Source organism: Lachnellula hyalina (genome assembly GCF_007821495.1).
Source record: "Lachnellula hyalina strain CBS 185.66 chromosome Unknown contig00095, whole genome shotgun sequence".
NCBI classification, from domain to species: domain Eukaryota; kingdom Fungi; phylum Ascomycota; class Leotiomycetes; order Helotiales; family Lachnaceae; genus Lachnellula; species Lachnellula hyalina.
The window spans coordinates 102,294-120,609 of NW_022157209.1; the positions used below are offsets into that span (position 1 = coordinate 102,294).

General features: G+C 48.2%; 7 protein-coding genes across 7 annotated transcripts; 4 read left to right on the forward strand and 3 right to left on the reverse strand.

Annotated features, from left to right (window-relative positions):
• Positions 1 to 75: 75 nt before the first annotated feature.
• AHR1 (Adhesion and hyphal regulator) lies at positions 76 to 2,397 on the forward strand (the record flags this gene model as incomplete). The annotated part of the gene is made up of 3 exons (XM_031150660.1): positions 76 to 574; positions 621 to 1,776; positions 1,827 to 2,397. Coding segments are annotated over 3 exons (2,226 nt in total), but the record flags the coding sequence as incomplete, so codon positions are not given.
• A 676-nt stretch (positions 2,398 to 3,073) lies between these two features.
• On the reverse strand, positions 3,074 to 3,844 carry POP4 (Ribonuclease P protein subunit p29; the record flags this gene model as incomplete). The annotated part of the gene is made up of 1 exon (XM_031150661.1): positions 3,074 to 3,844. The coding sequence occupies one exon, from the start codon at positions 3,842 to 3,844 to the stop codon at positions 3,074 to 3,076; it is 771 nt and encodes a 256-aa protein (XP_031004228.1).
• Positions 3,845 to 4,120: 276 nt separating this feature from the next.
• GNPAT (Dihydroxyacetone phosphate acyltransferase) lies at positions 4,121 to 6,713 on the forward strand (the record flags this gene model as incomplete). The annotated part of the gene is made up of 4 exons (XM_031150662.1): positions 4,121 to 4,284; positions 4,352 to 4,947; positions 4,998 to 6,232; positions 6,279 to 6,713. The coding sequence occupies 4 exons, from the start codon at positions 4,121 to 4,123 to the stop codon at positions 6,711 to 6,713; spliced, it is 2,430 nt and encodes an 809-aa protein (XP_031004223.1).
• Positions 6,714 to 6,871: 158 nt separating this feature from the next.
• Positions 6,872 to 7,805, reverse strand: LHYA1_G005719 (Uncharacterized protein; the record flags this gene model as incomplete). Its single annotated transcript, XM_031150663.1, has 2 exons — positions 6,872 to 7,688; positions 7,789 to 7,805. The coding sequence occupies 2 exons, from the start codon at positions 7,803 to 7,805 to the stop codon at positions 6,872 to 6,874; spliced, it is 834 nt and encodes a 277-aa protein (XP_031004222.1).
• Positions 7,806 to 8,001: 196 nt separating this feature from the next.
• Positions 8,002 to 8,984, forward strand: TTC1 (Tetratricopeptide repeat protein; the record flags this gene model as incomplete). Its single annotated transcript, XM_031150664.1, has 4 exons — positions 8,002 to 8,112; positions 8,171 to 8,630; positions 8,681 to 8,820; positions 8,871 to 8,984. The coding sequence occupies 4 exons, from the start codon at positions 8,002 to 8,004 to the stop codon at positions 8,982 to 8,984; spliced, it is 825 nt and encodes a 274-aa protein (XP_031004236.1).
• A 4,969-nt stretch (positions 8,985 to 13,953) lies between these two features.
• Positions 13,954 to 15,229, reverse strand: LHYA1_G005721 (FAM50-like protein; the record flags this gene model as incomplete). Its single annotated transcript, XM_031150665.1, has 3 exons — positions 13,954 to 14,313; positions 14,411 to 14,939; positions 15,000 to 15,229. The coding sequence occupies 3 exons, from the start codon at positions 15,227 to 15,229 to the stop codon at positions 13,954 to 13,956; spliced, it is 1,119 nt and encodes a 372-aa protein (XP_031004237.1).
• Positions 15,230 to 15,751: 522 nt separating this feature from the next.
• Positions 15,752 to 16,498, forward strand: LHYA1_G005722 (putative hemerythrin-like protein; the record flags this gene model as incomplete). The annotated part of the gene is made up of 3 exons (XM_031150666.1): positions 15,752 to 15,904; positions 16,025 to 16,218; positions 16,444 to 16,498. 3 exons carry the CDS (start codon positions 15,752 to 15,754, stop codon positions 16,496 to 16,498), a joined length of 402 nt encoding a protein of 133 aa, XP_031004235.1.
• Between the last annotated feature and the right edge of the window lie 1,818 nt (positions 16,499 to 18,316).

Here is an 18,316-nt window from a genome sequence, read left to right on the forward strand (position 1 = left end):
TCCTCCGCCTCCAAACGCCAATGCCTGTCGCCCTTCTTTCACGAATATAGCGCATCCACTGCGAGAAATCGCAGAACCTTCATTGTGGCGGCATACGATAGCCAAGGTTATCTTGCGCCCGAATTTGACCTCGATTACCAGTCGTCGCCACTTTATTCGTACTCAGCGTCGACTGTATCTGAGCAGACACTCCTTGGTGATCAGCAATTCACCCCGCCCAACTACCACGCCAGTGAATACAGCCCTCGACCTCCCAATCGGCCCAGGACCGGCGGGCAGAACAAACCACTGGAAGTCAAGGGAGGGGCAAGAAACACTATTCAAATGCCGACGCCTGAACCTGCGGCGGATGCTGCAGATGGCATTGCAGCAACAGCTGCTGCCAACAAGCCGAAGCGGGTACGGACCGGGTGCTTGACCTGCAGAGAGCGTCACTTGAAGTGTGATGAAGGTCTGCCGAATTGTCAAAATTGTCGAAAGTCCAGCCGCATCTGCAAGAGGGGGGTGCGTCTGAACTTTATCGATACGACAGTAAAATCCCCACCTATGATTCCACCAACGGCCGATTGGAAAGGTAGTACACTCTACAATCAAGTTTTCAAATGCTAATTGTTAAAAAGTACATTTTCAAGACGACTCTCGAGAAATTGCTTCCGAATACAGAGGTGGTCGAAGTCGCTATGCTAAGTTCGACCAACAAAGCATAACTCCTCCACAAGAACATCCAGTTGAATACCCTGCCCGACCTATAATTCGAGATCCTTTTGGGGGAGAAGGCAACAACGCACTGCCTCCAATACAACAACACAATGTGTTTCATACGCATAATAGACTCGCTGTCAACCAAGACACTGTTCATTCAAGACAGAACAACCGCCATCATTCCCACACAGGCAGTGATGAATCTTATTTAGCTGCACCTTCTTCAGCGACATTTAATAACCCCGAACAGCAGACGCCGACCCCACCAAATGAACCCGGTCGCTGTCTGAATACACAGGATGAGGTTCTATACATGCAGGTGTTTGTGGAAGAAGTCGGCCTATGGATGGACAGTATGGATTCCAATAAGCATTTTTCCAGGCTTCTACCCTTCCACGCATTGCGCGAGCCAATGTTGCTTAACGCTTTCCTTGCATGTGGTGCTCGACATCTGACTCTAGTCAATCCTGTGTATCAAGAAGACAAGGCCCTTTTCTACTATGATACAGCAACCACCCAATTACTACGGGCTTTACAAAATCCGGATAGAGATACGGACGTTTGTGCGACAACGGCGGTCATATTGAATGTGTATGAAATCATGTCAGAGCGTGCAATGCAACGTATGAATCACATCGCAGGAGCACGAGCTCTGATTAAGGAGTGTGGTTGGAATGCGAGAAGCACAGGAATTGGAGCAGCATGCTTTTGGTTGAACGTTGGCATGGAATTGTTGAGTTGCCTTCATTTTAATTGGAAATTGGCATGGGAACCAGACCAGTGGGGCGTGGATATGGACTTCCACCAGGAGACGGAGTTTGGAAAAGAAGAGGTGTGGGTTCATCGGATGCTCTACCTCGTGGGGAAGATCGCCAACTTTCGGGCTTCGATACCACGTTTCCGGGAAGCCTTGCCACATGACGAAAACATCCGACTTCAAGCCAGAGCATCGGAATGGGAGAGACTTAAGGATCTATGTGACAGTTGGAACGAGAAGATACCTCGCACGATGCAACCAATGGCTTACTTGTCCCCCACGCAAAATGCCTCGAAATCCGCTTTCCCGGAAGTCTGGTGAGCAAAATGCTCTGAAGAATATTCAATACGATGCTAATCATTTGTAGGTTGATTAAACGTGCCACAATCGTTGGACGGTTGTTCTACCATACCGCAATGTGTCTCCTTCCACAAATCCATCCTTTGATGCCTAAGGAGGTCGATGAATTGCGTAAAATGCAGTTGCATCACGCCCATCAAATTTGCGGTATCGTTGCACATGTCAAAGACAGAGGTGTTGCTAGCGTTGCACTACGTTCCCTCGCCATTGCGGCAGAATGCCTTGTAATTCGTCGAGAACAAGAAGAGGTCCTTGATATTTTCGAGAAGATCCGCGCAGAAACAGGCTGGAAGGTTGGCTTTCTCCACAATGAGCTGAAGACGAAGTGGGGTTGGCAGCAAGAGGATCAGATGCAGCAGCAAATGGCGGCGCAGCAGAACTCGTTGGCTCAATTTTTCTCAAATTCATCACAAGTTCCTCCTGTAAGCCTGCCACCGGCTCCACCTCCATCTATGCCTATGCCAAGTCGGATACAAAATCCGTTGGAGAGGGCAGATTTTTCGCTGCCGAATCACCCTTACCAACACGACTATCGACCTCCAAATTCACACAACCACTTTGCTCACAACTATGTATGATATGTACCGAGATAATTTTGTGTTCGGAAGTTTTAGTATTCACAGATATGCATCACGACGTTCGCAGTTTACACGGTCACCTATGAAAGGATACAGCTTGCATGAAGAAAGATCACTGGGCAACTAGTAGAAAAAATGGCGGGAATTGAAACGGGCTGTTTTTGCGGAGTTGGGCGCAACCTATGATGGCACTGATGAATAAATATGGGATCTGAATTTGTTTTCAAGGCTTGGCCAATGTTGGCAAGCAGGCGTTTTGGCGGACACACATTTGCACAGCATGGAGTTCCGGATATGGCTTTGCGAAGCCTGTATTTTAGTCTAGTTTCTCTCATGCTTGAGGCTGCTATTTACGATTGGTAATGTCTGATGTATATATGTAATTCTTTGGCATGACTGGTTTGTTGCTATGCAGGTAGACCTAACCGAATTAGAGTGCAAGTCGACGAAAACAGCTTTGCCGTCCTGCTGTGTGAGGCATTACAGGAGGACGTCACGTTTCCCTGCAATAGATGTGCATCTACTACGTCCTAAGTATTGGCTGCCATCGAAGTGCCGTCTCGGAGATTTTTCGATGGCGATTGTCTCGGCCTCTTCCAACAACCCGATTTCATGCAGCTTGCCGGCTTGTGCGATGTGAGGTGTGTTTGTGTCTTGGACCGCATTTCCTTTCATCTCAAAGATCAGGAAGGTAGTGCGACTTGAACTTCCTGTTCGCGCGGTCCGCTGCCCGGTACATGAATTGGTTGCCGTGCAGCTCAAACACTAGTTCCTTCTTTGCGTCTTCCACTGTCCCCCCTTTTCCCACTTTCTCTGCCGGCCCGTCTACTTCTTCAGCCATAGATATCGGTATCGGCATCGGTATCGGCACAGTAAATCTAAAAACCGTCCCCTCCTTCGGCACAACCTTAACCCTATCACCCTTCGTAACAACCTCAAAAACCCCCCTCAAATCCCTCACCACTATCCCCCTCACCCCAACCCGCGATACACATCTACTCCGCACAACCTCCAGCTCGGCACCGTGATAATCGGCACTACACAGCTTCGCGGCCGCCGGTCCCGTAACGGGCAAGTTCTTCCCCCCTCCCTCTTCCAGTCCAAGAATCTCCTGTATATACCCTACCCACATCCCATGCAACGGCTCATAAACCGCATATTTCTGCGATGCCTTGGGGATTTCATAGATACACAACGCGCGTTTTTGGCGTGCTGATAGAGGAGGTGGTTTTATTTTCTTTTTCCGTGAGCTGAGGAGCTTGCGCGCTCGTTGTGAACGCCGGGTTTGTTGCGCGTTGGTGCTGGGTTCGCTGGGCTTGAGGTAGACGGGTCGCGAGTTTACCTTTTCCGTGAGTATGGTGTTTGCTGTTGTGGGGGAATGGGCGCGGGAGAGGAGGGAGAGCGCGATGTTGTCTGTGTTCTTTGGTGTGGGTGTTTTGGGCGTCATGGTGCGGATTTATATTCTTGGTGGTGGTGGGGGAAGATACCAGTAGGTGGGTGGATAAAGTGAAGCTTTCACATGCGCTAGATTTAAGGTTTTAGGCCGGTTAACCCTGCCCATCCCCGGATCACCCCAGATTTGATTTCCGGGCGGGTCAACTATCATCTGATGGCACCTCCAAGCTTTCTTTCCTGCAACATCAACAACACGATATGACTTTGGGATAAATTCCTTCTGTTGTGAGGTTATTTACTTAATTACAGCTTGTAAATATCTAGCACAATGGCAGACTCAAGAGGTTCGTCCGCCCCGGACCTCGACATTCTAGGTGATCAAGTTACGCTTCACCCCAGCGGATATGTCGAACCCCCGCAACGGCCTCAAGACCGAGACAAGGAGCAGAATCTCGTAGAACACATGGCGAGATTTAGAACAAGTCCCCTAGAGTACATCCCTCTACCAGCCAAAGCTATGTTCCTCTTTTCAGTGGGCTAAAAGCTAACCTCGGTCCAGGTTCCTGCGCGAAGTCTCTCTCCATGTCTCAGGCACAGGCTGGCGCGCCTACGACCACTTCATCGGCCAGCCCATCTTTTATAACGGTTTCTCGGACAACATGACAGCAGCCGTCCTCTCCACACCTATCCTGCAGAAAAAGATTACGGAATTGGCGGAAAAGCGCATAGCGTTTGAAGAAAAAGAAGGGCTTCTCAGACTCGACGACCCATCATATGCGGCGAAGAAGACGCAGAGGAAGAATGTGATTGAGCATAGTCTGCAAGAACTGTGCGAGAAGATGACGGGGGATATGATATGCAAGATGGAGAGTCGGCCGTTTATAAGGGGGGCGTATTATTTGTGTACGCAGCTGTTGACCAGGGCTTATCATCAGGGCATTCATGTCTCGAGTGAGGAGGTACTGAGATTAAGAGCTGTCGCTGAGGAGGCAGAGAAGAACAAGCAGAGTATTATTTTCTTGCCTTGTCATCGGTCGCATGTGGACTATGTTTCTCTACAGCTTATTTGCTATCGTTTGGGCCTGGCGCTTCCTACTGTGGTTGCGGGAGATAATTTGAATTTCCCTGTTGTGGGAAGCTTTTTGCAACATGCCGGTATGTGTATTTGAATCTTACCGACTTGTTATGGTACTTACTGTGAGAAGGAGCCATGTGGATTCGACGAAGTTTCGGTGACGATGTTTTATACACGACTCTGGTTCAGTCTTATATAGATACACTGCTGCAAGGCGGTTTCAATTTCGAATGTTTCGTCGAGGGAGGGCGTTCAAGAACCGGAAAGCTTTTACCGCCCAAGTTTGGCATTCTGGGTTTTATCTTGGACAGTATCCTATCGGGGCGGGTAGAGGACGCCATCATCTGTCCTGTAAGCACACAGTACGACAAAGTTATAGAGACGGAAGGATACGTTACAGAATTACTTGGAGTGCCCAAGAAGAAGGAGAATTTGGCAGATTTTCTCTCGGCATCGTCGATTTTGTCATTGAAGCTTGGCCGCGTGGACGTGAGATTTCATAAACCGTGGAGTCTGCGTGATTTCATACGAGAACAGCAAGCTCGGACAATTGGCATTCCTCCCGTTATCGATGATCACGCCACAAGACAGAAGCTCTTACGTACGATGGGCTACAAGATTCTTTCCGATATCAATGCAGTTTCAGTTGTGATGCCGACAGCTTTGATTGGGACGGTGCTTCTAACCCTGAGGGGGCGTGGTGTCGGTATGGCCGAGTTAATACGCCGAGTTGAATGGTTGAGCGAACGTGTCAGGGCAAAGGGAGGTCGAGTTGCCCATTTTGGAAATGCTCCAACCGTAGTCGTGATCGAGCGTGGTCTTGAGGTCTTGGGCAAGGACCTTGTTGGACTGGTAGAAGGTCTCCCAGAACCGACGTATTATGCGGTGGATAGATTCCAGTTGTCCTTCTACCGGAATATGACTATTCATTTGTTCATTGCAGAAGCTTTGGTCTGCGCGAGCATGTATACTCGCGTCAAGCGGGGTGGTGGACCCGCAAATCAGAGGATATCCTACGATGAACTCCGCAGTCAGGTATTATTCTTGTCGCAGTTGTTTCGAGGGGAATTCATTTATCCAACAGAAGGGCTAGCTGCGAATCTAGACAATACTCTTCGAGCTTTTGAAGCAGACAAGATTGTTGATCTGGTCCGAGACAGCGAGGGCAAGATCACAGCGGTTGACTTGTCGGATGTTGAGCGAGCTGCGGGTCGTGAGAACTTTGACTTCTACTGTTTTTTGATCTGGCCTTTCGTTGAAGCTTTTTGGTTGGGTGCTGTGGCCCTTATGGGCTTCGCGCCTCCTAAGACATATCAAGGTGACGGGTGGTTACCTGTCAAGAAGTGTCAAGACAGTGCACAATTGGTATGTTCCCTTCTTCTTTCCCGAAATACTACTGACCAAGTCCTAGCTTGGCAAATCTCTATACCACCAAGGCGACCTCTCATATTTCGAGGCTGTCAATAAAGAGACCCTGAAGAATGCATGGACACGATTTGAAGAAGAGGGTATAATCCTTGTAGCCAAAAGCAGAAACTCAAAAGTTCAGCCAAAGGCCAAGCTAGCCCCTGAGTGGGAATCAACTAGAAACCCAGAAAATGACCTCCTTGTCCCGGAAGGCAGATTATGGGATTTCGCAGAGAAGATAGCTCAATCTAGACGGGAGGGCAAAAATAGGAGGGATGGCGCTACGGTATCAACTAGAGTTCTTAGGTTGACGGATACGATTGGGCAGGCATTATACTCTGAGTCTATGGCAGATGCGAGGATGACAGAAGAGGATAAAGCGTTGTTGAAGAAGCAGCAAAAGAGGCGACAAGCAATGAAAGCGAGAGCGCATTTATGATATGTTATATATTGATACCACAGCACGTTATATAGAATACGAGATATGTGTTGACAATGTAAATTATCCCTAAATACCAGCGCTCTTCCTGTTCTACTGATATTTACAGTCTAAAAGGCAATATGGTGCTTTTATAGACAACCGTCAAACTTTTCAAATCATACAACGATCCCATACTTCTCATACGGGAAATCCTCTAGCGTCTCTAAATGCTCTGACCACCCATCATCAATCTCCCCAACCTGGTGTAGATCACCCTCGCCTTCTCCCGTCCTCCCCGCCAGAACATCCTTCTCCTTCCCCCTATATTCCTCCCTAAGCCCCGCATGCGGCACCCACACAACCCTCATCCCCGCCCTCCGCCCCGACTCAACCCCCGGCACACTATCCTCAAACACCAGACACTCTTCTGGCACAATCTTCTTTTCCCCCGGCGCCAAACTATCGTTCACAGTCTTCAGTGCCAACAAATAGATATCCGGCGCTGGTTTTCCTCGCCCGGTAGCTATCCGCACATCGTCTCCAAGCACCCTTCTATGGGCAGGGAAAACACTCATGAATTCTTCCAAATGCTCCGTCTTCAGCTCAAACGTCTGCAGATGACTACTCGTCGCCAGCGCCACGCATACCTTCTCGCCCTCCTTTTCCCCATCCCCACTCCTACTCCTAGCCCCCGCTAAATCCCCTAGCAATTTCCGCGTCCCCGGCAACGGTTTCACGGTGGGGAAATGCACCTTCTGCAACTCAACTAGTTCTTTTAAATATTCTTCGCGTGTCAGGGGCAGTTGGGCCCACGCTTCGAAGATGGCGCCGGCGGCTGGGCCGGGCCGGCCTTGCATCTTCGCCTTGATGGACCAGGGGAGACGCGGTTTGCCGTAGCGGGCCAGCACGGCTTCGGTGCAGATGGTGTATTTGTCTTCAGAGTCGATGAGCAGGCCGTCGAGGTCGAAGAGGCAGGCGCGGATGGGTGGGAAGCTTTTGAGGGGGGGGTGTATTAGCTTTAGCTTTAGAAGATGTAGATAGAGAGGGAGGAAAGTGGAAGGACTGGGAGATAAATGGTTGATTGAGATCTTACTCTGTTTTTGGAGGCATTGTGTGTAGGGTACAGGGATTGATATGATTAGAGAGATTTACTTGTTGGTGTTGGTATTTGTTTCCTAGGGAAGTGAGAGCGAAGTGGGATGAATAGAGGGGTCGTTTTGGAGGGGCCAGGGCCAGGGCGAGAAGCGGATTGATTTCCGCACCGAGGCTGGACTTCTGGACGAGACATCTCGAACTTCACAACACCATGGCATCTCGCAGTGAGAAATTCGCGCGCAAGCCAGCTGCGAAGAAAGATGAAGCGCCGAAAGACCCGGAGGTGGACGAGGTAGTTAAGTTTTCTCCCGAAGAAGAAGCTGTAAGCCCTGCCTCCCTCATAGCCCTCTAGGACTGATATCCTCACTGACCATCAACAGAACCTGCTCAACGAATCCAATGAAAAGAAAGCCTCGGCAAACGAGCTATTTGGCCAAGCTTCCTTCCAAGATGCGCTAGATACCTATGATGCCGCCGTAGCGGCCTGTCCGAACTATCTGGACTACGAAATCGCGGTGCTGAAGAGTAATATCTCGGCGTGTCATTTGAAGCTTGAGGATTGGAAGGAGGCGGTTAAGGCTGCTAGTGCTGCGCTGGATGGGCTTGATAAGCTACAGGGGAAAGGCGATGATGGGAAACCAGATGTGAAGGAGGTGAAGGAAGATGATGGGGAGGAGATTGAGGAGATTATCAGTGAGGGTGCTACGAAGGCGGAGGATACAAGTGACAAGGGGAAGAGGGAGGCGGATATTGAGAGGATACGGGCGAAGGCTTTGATGAGGAGGGCTAGAGCTAGGAGTGAGATTGGGGGGTGGGCTACGCTTCAGGGCGCTGAGGATGGTAGGGGATTCCTTTCTGGAGAGATTTTGGGTGGAACTGATGTGAAGCAGATTATAATGCGTTGTCTAAGATGCCGAATCTTTCTGTGGGAGATAGGAAGATTGTTCAGCAGCAACTGGTTAAGATTCCGCCTAGGAGGAAGGCAGCTCAGGAGGAGGAAATGGGAGAGATGATGGGGAAATTGAAAGGGGTTAGTAATACATCCTCTTGCCCTTACAAAGCTAACTATTCTTCTGTCAGTTGGGCAATAGTATCCTGAAGCCTTTTGGACTTTCGACAGATAATTTTAATATGGTGAAAGATGAAAAAAGCGGTGGATACAGTATGAATTTCAATCAAGGAAGTTCTTCATAATATAGATATAGGTAGCAATCCCAAGCCACATTCTATACATTACTGTATCCTTCACGATGTTAACTACAAACTTTCTACAGTACTGATCTCCGGCATTCCTTACTGATTATGGCCATGTGAAATAGTTTAACACTGCAACTACCTTACGTATTCAAGTACTGAACATGATGCCCCTCTATTACCCCTCTATCCACCACCCTATCAACCCCTCATATCCCCAACACGTGCATCCCACTTCTACTACCAGACTTTAACTGCATATAAACCTCTCCCATTCCATCAACTTGCCTCAAAGCCGGCCCCCATTCTAACACCCCACGCTAGAAAAGAAAAAATAAACCAGCCAATCCCCTCTCCACACAACAACATGAACCCTTCCTACAGCTTCTCGGCTCCTTCCCATACTTAATCTGAATACAGTACAAGCTCCTCCCTCCCCTATCAAACTTCCAAGCTCAAGTTACTAGACTTACTTTTCCCGGTCCTTTTCTCCATAGCAAAAACAGCTGTACTAGATCTAATACGAAGTACCCACGGGATAAATGAGGAGGTATTCAGTTGACGGACGGCTTCACAACTTGTCATGACATGCAGACGAGACGACTTATACCCCTGTACAGCATGGACGTAGTAAGTCTAAACAGAAAGACAGATGCAGCGGATAATAATGAACGGGAGGATCTATGCTCGCACGTATGATCTTAACCTCAAGATGCGTGTTGCTGGATCAGGACATGTGTATTCTGCCCCACCACCACCCACTCCACTACATGTATACATGCATTCATGCATGCCATGTTGTCGTGAGGCATTATTGGTGCACGCACTTATAACAGGGGAACTACTGTACTATTCATGACGGAAGTCTCTTTTCCTCGCTCGCGAGTAAGGTATTATAACTGACGTGTTCGTGTACTCGGTATCCATCTCTCTTCTTTGTCTATAAGTAGTCAAGTAATATAATATCATCTTTTGCTGAAAATACAAAGCAATAGCAAAGAGTTCATTCGTATCAGAATGACAATCACTACCCCCTCCTCCTCCTCCTCCACCAGCCCACTCCTAACTCTCACCTCCCCCACCCTCTACCTACCAACAATCTTCCACCAACTCCTCAGCACCACCACACTCTTCCTCCTACCCCCCCTAATCGTTCTCCAACAATCCTATTACATCGCGCAACTCCTGCTGCTGCACTGCGCGAGAAATGTTAGCTGGATGGTAGGCAGGAGTTGGAGGGTGGGCGAGAAGTTGAGGGAGAAGATTTATTTTGAGGTTATGGTGTTTGTGTTGGGGGGAGGGAATGGAGTGCTTTTGCTGTTGTTTTGGCCTGGGTGGATTCTGGTTTGGGTGGTTTGGGTCATTTGGATGATTCGGGGTTGAAGAGAGAGAGAATTAAGTTTAGAAGAAAGAAGGTATGCTTGCCTGTTAAAGAGCTACATATTTGGGGTATCTAATTAAGGGATCTATAGACGGCCCTCCTATCATGCTGAAATACTCGTCTTATGGGATGGCAAAAGCTGCCTAAGGGAGAGTCTATGTCTGCTCGGAACGCAAAGTAAGCGAGATGTTGCATGTGCCCGCGGAGAGACCGCTTCATGCTGTGTACTGTACATCACAGAACGTGCAACGTGCTGATAAGATCTCCAGATTATGAATCAGTACTGAAATCAATTATAATCAAAGCTATTGCAGTCCCAAAATAAATAACCTAAAGAACGCGGGCAAGCTCCAGGCACTACCAAATTGTTGAACGCCTCCATACATACAATACATACATGCAAAATCAAGTCCGAATATAGTCGGCGACAAAGCCGACCCATCTACCGGCTGCGGCTTAGAACCCCAATCTGAACCCAAATCTTCTTAGTTTCTGGGTATTTAGAAATGAAATCAGAAAGAAAGTCATCATCCGCGTAACGCAGTTGACCGTTGCGAACCGTCTCGTTCTTGTTAGCCATGTAATTAATTAGGAAGCGAATGTCCTCCGCGTCGTTTTGTTTCTTCACGCGTTCTCGGCTCGAATTCGCATATGAAAAGCACTTGAAATTGAGAATATTAACTGGCTTCAGAACAGTAATCCCTTGTATGTTAATTGTCTCGATACTGCCGTTGAATTGTTGGTGAATGTGTGCTGGCTCCATGATATCCAGATTATAATGTTCCCCGTTCGACGCGTTGTACCAGGTGCGCATTAAGCGTCCCTCTACCCCGAAGCGAGCCAGATGGCGAAGCGTTGACACGACTGCTCTTTTTCTTCCTTGCTTTACAACAATATCAATGTCGTATGTACCACGCTTCGAGCCTAGCAAACTGCATGCTGCTCCTCCAATCAAAGCATATGGTTCGTTGTTCAGAGCTTGTCCAGTAGCTTGGCACGCTTCGGCGATGATTTGGGGCTCCATGAACTGTAACGAGATTGCGGGGGGCATTGTTTGAAGGTGGACGCGTGAACCACTACGTTGGGAGCGGTGAGCATTGGTTGCACGACGACTGGCTGGGGTCGTTCTTGGGGACCTGAGCTGTTTCCAAAACACATGACGATTGAGTTGAGAATGGTGCTGGTATGTGTATATATGTGTATCGATGCGTGAATCGTGGGATAATGGCACAACGTGAATGAAATTTGAATCACCGCGAGTTTAGTAACGGGATCAAAGACTGGAAGGATTGCGTACTGATATGACTTTTCACAACGTCTGACATTTGGTTAATATATAGATTTCAGCCCGTTGAACCAACGTGCGGACGAAGATGTTGGAACTTTAGGTCTTTCGATCAACAGCCCGTTGAACCAACGTGCTGACGAAGATGTTGGAACTTTGGGTCTTTCGATCAACAGCCCTTTTCTGGCCTCACGAAGGCTAGCATCGTCTCGCAATCCAACTTCCAAATGCAAACGAGCCATAGAAGTTGCGAAGGCTGAGCTTAACGAAATGTTCATAGTCGCCATCAACCCTTTCAAACGTCCTGATAGAAATAGCTCACGGAGTACAGCGCGCGGCAAGCAAGATCTATGCTGGTATGGCGGTCAATTAAAGACACGGCGTTAATTGACCTTCCCATACTTTATTTAGCCGCCGTATTCCACTTCGGCTAACTCGTCAAGCAATAAACCAGTGCGTCGAAACCCCCCTCCCCGCTGTCCCGGGCTGACAATACTTAAGCGCCGACCACTTTATGAGAACTTTCATTCACACCTCTAACCTATATCGCCCCGAATAGTCATGTCTCCATCTCATCTCCTGAACCTTCGACGCTTCTCACAATGGTTCTTGAAGCATTTTGATAAGCTTCATCAGCTAGTGGCTCCGTCTAAATGACTTGGCGACACTCTCGACGACGTATTCGTACCGGCTGCAGAAAGCTCAAGATATCTACCCTGTCGTATTCTTTATGCAGCAGGCATTCCCTGCATAATATGGGGTGAAGATGCTCTGACAGCTTACGATATTCCTACAATTGTGTTTGACCTCTTTCTCTTGGTACACGACCCCGAAAGCGCAGCACTCGTGCTGGCTTCTCACGGTTTCACTCGCACTACACCAAATTCGAGATTCTATGACATACCACAGATGAGCGACAATGTTCCCCGACTAGCTCAGGTATCTGCGAGCACTTTTCACAATAAGACAGATCTACCGAAGGCAGACGATGTAACAGCTCCGGGCGTGATACTGCTTCCGGCCAAATATTGGCACTATAAGCTTCCTCAGACTGTCGAAGAGATCGAAAACTTCGTCCCACCATTGTCGACCTTGCTCAATACTCTCATTGACTTCTGGATTGATCTTCCTCCAACTGATGCATCACTACGTGGACATATCGCGATACACATCGGATATTTCTACCTCTATAATCAGGACATACGAAAGCCAAATTTTGAAAACGAACTTGCGGCCGAAAATCGCCAGGTCCATTTTGAAATGCTGCAGGATAACGAGTCGCCATATACCGCTCTCACGACGAAAAGGTGTCAGGAGTTACATCGAAACATTAGGGATCAAATTCGACTTGGTCAATACGAGCCGAAAAGCTATTCGGAAGGGTGCTAAAATGTTGGTCCCAAGCTTTTGACATAGAGTGCAAATGCTCACTAAGGGACTGTGAGTTGCGAGTGAAGAACAAGGGTGAAGAATCAGGTTCGAAATAGAGTACGTAAATTATTCTAAAGATAACTTTACTACTCCCTATTTGCCTTCCATCAATACTCTTCTCCAAGTCTTTGGAGTAGTCAATTCGGCACCGCAAGAAAAGACACGCTTACATCATTGCAGATACCAGCTCTGCAAACATTTCATGCATCTACCTCGCAACTAATCACTCTGTTTGTTGCAGGTTGCGGAAGAAATGTTCGACAGCCAATATTTATTTCTTAAGTAAACATCTCGAATATTGACCAAAGAAAGGGTGCATGTAACTTCATCTTGGATTAATCTGGATCATAGAATGAAATTCAAGGTTCTGCTATATATCTTGGCATGTGGCGCTTTCCCACGTGTTCTCCCAAAATGTGCGAAGTTGCTCGCGCTTGTCCTGTGTTGTGTTTTGTAGGGGGCTCGAGTTCGAGTTTCGATAACGCTATGTAGATAGCTGGGAGACATGTTGTATGGTCCTCCCTGCGTGGTCCCCATTAGAGACTGCTTGTGAAATGGGCTCTGGGGCAGATGTATTACCGAACATTCGCTAAATGGGCGATCAATAGTAATTATTCTCTAACTCAAGAGTGATTGGCGGTGTCATTAAACACTAAATGTTACGTGACCAGTGTACCATCTTGTATAAACAACTGGTGAAAGAGATGCCAAAACACTCGTCTTATGGGATGGCAAGAGCTGCCTTTGCAGAAGGAGAAGACATGCTCATACGACGGCGGATGAACAACAACACCCATTCTTATGGTTCCAGGTCGAGTGGCACATCATCAATCAGGGGTATAGCTGCCATGTTTCTAGAACCCGGGAGGGTCCTATGAGAAGAAGAAGGCGTTCCCACCAGCGTCTCTCTTCACTTCCTTCTGGTAGTCCTTTTCTGGGTCGAATTCTTGCCATACGCTGGCGGGGAAAATATGCTTGTTCCGTTCGTACCAGCGGCGATCGACGACCTTCGTATATGTTGGATCGTCGGCAGTACCCTCGAGGTCTTTCTTGTCTGTGGGGACATCCTTTGGCTTGGTCTTCGAGGGGACGGATAAAGGGTTATATGTATCAAGGTTGATTTCGGAACTAGGTGGGGTTGATTTGCTGGGTGGCTCGGAACTGTAATCGAAGAGGAGGCGGTTGCCAGGGCCAAGTGTGTGGTTTATTACGAAGTAGTAGAAGTCATAATGCTGTCATATAGTCAGCGTCGTTTCGATTGCAGCTTTCCAACGTGCCAATCGGCATGAAAGAACAAGATCGATGCTGCTGATGAGGGTTTTGACTTACGTGAGGTATAATGATATTCCCTCTAACCATCATCAAATCATCCACTCCAATCCTCGCCCACTCCCTCCTGCTATTTACCTTCTCTCCAACACCCAAATCAGCACCAACTTTCCTACTCCTATCCAAAAATACCCACGCATAATCTCCCTTCTTAATCGTACACACTCCACCCGGTATATTCGTCCCATCGTAAAACACAAACGGTATATTGATCTCCGTCGCCTTAACCGCTTCCTGAAGCACCAAAAACTCCTTCCTTAAGCTCTCCCTAGTCTGCGCCTCTTTCAATAACGCAGACTTTGTCAGAAGCCTCGGTGCAAGGGCCACGTTGGAATTGACACCCTTCTTCTTCGCAACGCTGTCCTTCGCAGACAGCGGCGTTCCTGACCGAGGAGAAGCAGAGCCCGAGAGCGGCGTCGCAGCATCTGTACTCTCTCCATCATCTTCTTCATCCATGCCAAATGATAACTTCGGTGTTCCGACCTTGCGTTTCTTCTTCTTCACAGGGGGTTCCCTTGGTGTAGATGCACTGTACTATGGCCATTAGTCCTGCCTCGATTTAGATAAAGAAATACAGGATACTACTCACCCGTCAGGCGTCGCGCGACCACTGGCAGTGCCACTGATTGTGCCAGTACCAGTAAGCAGATCTTGGGTATCTCGTTCCTTCTGCTCAAGAGCTTCTGCGCGTCGCTTTCGGAAATCAGACAGGTTTACAAGACCGACTGTCTGCGTGCTGAGGAGGTCTTCTGCCGTCTTTTTCTGTGATGTGAAGCGGGCATTGGGTGTAGAAGCACCCGAGGATGGGTTGGATGCCATCTTTGGTAGAGGTGGGTATGTTGCGCCGGATAGAAAGCAATGTTGACGCAGGTTGAAAGACTACAGAATGTTGGTGGAGGTTAAATGCTGAGGCGGGGAGCAGAACAGAAATGGAGGATCGGCGGTTGCAGGGATTTAAGCATCGGCCCAAGACTTGGAGAAAAGGGGCTTAGCCGATTTGTCCAACGTCGCTCGGAATATGATCTCGATCACGACTTCATGGTATTCTAAACTTTCCCATCTGGTAAGATATACGGTTACGGTCAAAGGGATCAACTGACTGCCCAGTGGCAACCTTTTCAATACCAGTATGCATTAGTTTATATTTTTCATGTCATTAGTACTTCGCATACCTAGATAATAATCAACTCGTTCACTTCATCTACTGTTATTAGATAGTACGGGCTATTCAGTGTTCCGTTCTCGTTTTTCAAGTAATCAACAAATATCATTCTCCCTTTCAGTTTCTTTCTAGGTTATCTATTCTCTTCCTCTAGATTGACCCCACGCCCTTTAACCAAAATGCTCGTCTCAGAAGCCATTGGTGTAGACTACCAATACCTAGACGAATGGTACGAGAACCTCAAGTCCGCCCCTACCACAGATGACAAGATAAAATGGCGCAACATGCTCGTATGGAATACCGCCCGCCACGCAATCAGCGAAGAGCTTACCGTCTACCCAGCCATGGAAAAGTGGCTCGGAGAAGAAGGCTAATCCCTCACAAAAACAGACTTCGAGCAGCACCAAGCCGTACCCTCACCTCATCTCCCCTTCATCTTCTCTAAATCCCAGCCTCCCAAACTCACATCCGCTCTTACATTACAGGTCAAAGAAGATCTCTACACACTCCAATCCCTTTCGCCCTCAGACCAAAACTTCGCCCCTCTCCTCGAGCACCTAATGCACGACCTGCACACCCACATCGAGCACGAGAAAACCGAAGGCATGCCTCATCTCGAAGCCAAACTGTTCCGTGAGGAAAGCGAGTAGATCGCCAAGAGTTTCATGCGCACGAAGCAGTTCGTACCTACGAAGAGCCATCTGGGGGCGCCGACGTTTAGTCCGCTTGCAGAGGGACTGGCGGGGTTGTTGGCTGCGCCGGTGGATAAGCTGAGGTATGTCAGATCAAAGTATCTCCTTATGGACTGTTTTGTTTTCTGCCTGGTATGGCAGGCTTTGAGAATAGTTGGTTTCAGCTAACTGGCAGATAGGACGATGATGGAGAGCTTTCCGGATGAGGAAACGAAGAGTGCGGAGGTTGATTAGAGGAGTTTATTGTGACAAAGGTTTGGTAGGGTTTTGAGTTTGATGTAGCTTGCCTCGGGGTTGAGCGTAGGTGTAGTTTGTCGGTACAGTGTATGCATGATAATTTCTCATCCTCGAAAGAATATCGCGTTCTTTACTACTCTAGAAGGCCGGCTCTCTTTGTCTGAGTTCAGTCTAGCTGGATTGTGTGACAGTTATGGAGAAGTTTCAGAAAGAGTACAACCATCTTTCTCAGACCAAGCAAACTAATGATCGTGCACCGGGTCGCGCGGGGTGTGAATGCTTTAAATAGATAGGAACTTGGACTTGGATGTTCAACATCAATGAAGATCACTACTCCATGATTGGCATAGTCTCACGCTTTATGGTCAATTCACAAGAGGACAAAACAGTAGTTGTATGAAATCCATGACGATCTAAAGGAAAACCCATTGTGAGCTAAAGATGATGCTATTGTAACACATGGACGTCGTCCAGTCCAACACTGAACCGCTCGAAGGGAAAGAAGTCCCAGCACTTGGTTTCTTCTTTCACCGCATCCATCTTCCTCTTCCCCCTTCACGTCTCATTACCAAAACTCCAGGAAACTTTCAGACTCCTCTCCATAACGCCAAATAAAGAAAGGCAACGCCATCTGTATGAACGGACGTCCGTCGCCTGTGCAATGCAAAAAGAACGCCGCGACCCCATGCAATGCTGGAATTCGTCAAAGATACGTGAATTGTTGTACAGGGATTATCGTTCGTATCATTATGTAGGGACAAAAGGAAACGCTGCGTGTATGGTTCTACGTCGGTCTAGTGAATAAACGTATTGGGGAATGACATGTAGATGCGCAGACGGTTGGTTATCGACGGTGACGAAGAGCAACCGTTAGAATATGAGAGCTGGGGGGTTGTGAACGACATCGCCGTATCCAAATTTCGAATACCTGACCAGCACTACATTCGAATGTCGGTGTTGTACAGACTCCCAAGCCCTCCAGTAAATCGAAGGTGGAATCCAAATCTCATGACCAGTGCAAGCAATATGCAGATGAATAGCGAAAGGTGGTGGAAAATCAAAAACGAGGTTGTATATAAGAGTCCATTTCACCTGATCCCTGTAGTGCGTCTTGAGAAGTAGGCGTGGTGTCAATGTTGTTTGCCAAGTGAATAGCGCACTAGACAAAGAAACCAAAAGCATTGTCAAGGAAACCAAGTGCCTCGTCGATTTCCGGGTGTCCTTCGCTATCGAAGTTTCGTGGTCCATTTGGGTCGAGAGTCAGATCTGGGAGCAGATCGCCGCGTGCAAGGGCCAGCTCCTTGCTCCAATCGAAAGCCAAAGTTATGTGAACCTCGGTGATACCATCTGCATTCTTGGGATGACCCTCGAGTCCGTAGACCATTTGGCCAATGCAATGAGCATGGGGGAAGCCAGGCAGAACCCATGACGCATTACCCTGGACGGCGTTGAATGCACGAGCGTATGTTCGAAGCTCGTTTAAGAGCAGGCGGTCGGCCAATGCGTGATCGACTTCGAGGACATCGCAGATGCGCTTTTTAAACTCATTGTCCAAGTCCATGCGCTCCATCTCCTCTAAATAATCAGGCGACTCATTGAGCCGAATGGCGTTCTGAATAGTTGCTGTGGCATTGATTGCAGCAGCTCGGACTGAACGTTTTCTAGACGGGGTTGGGTTGGTTGCCGCAGCATTACCGAACAAGACAGAATTGTTGCTACGGCCTCGAAATTTTACTGACCGCGCACCAGAAGCACGTCGCTTGGTAGGCGTATCGCCGTAATTGTCATCACTGCATCCACCGGACTGCTCCTCCT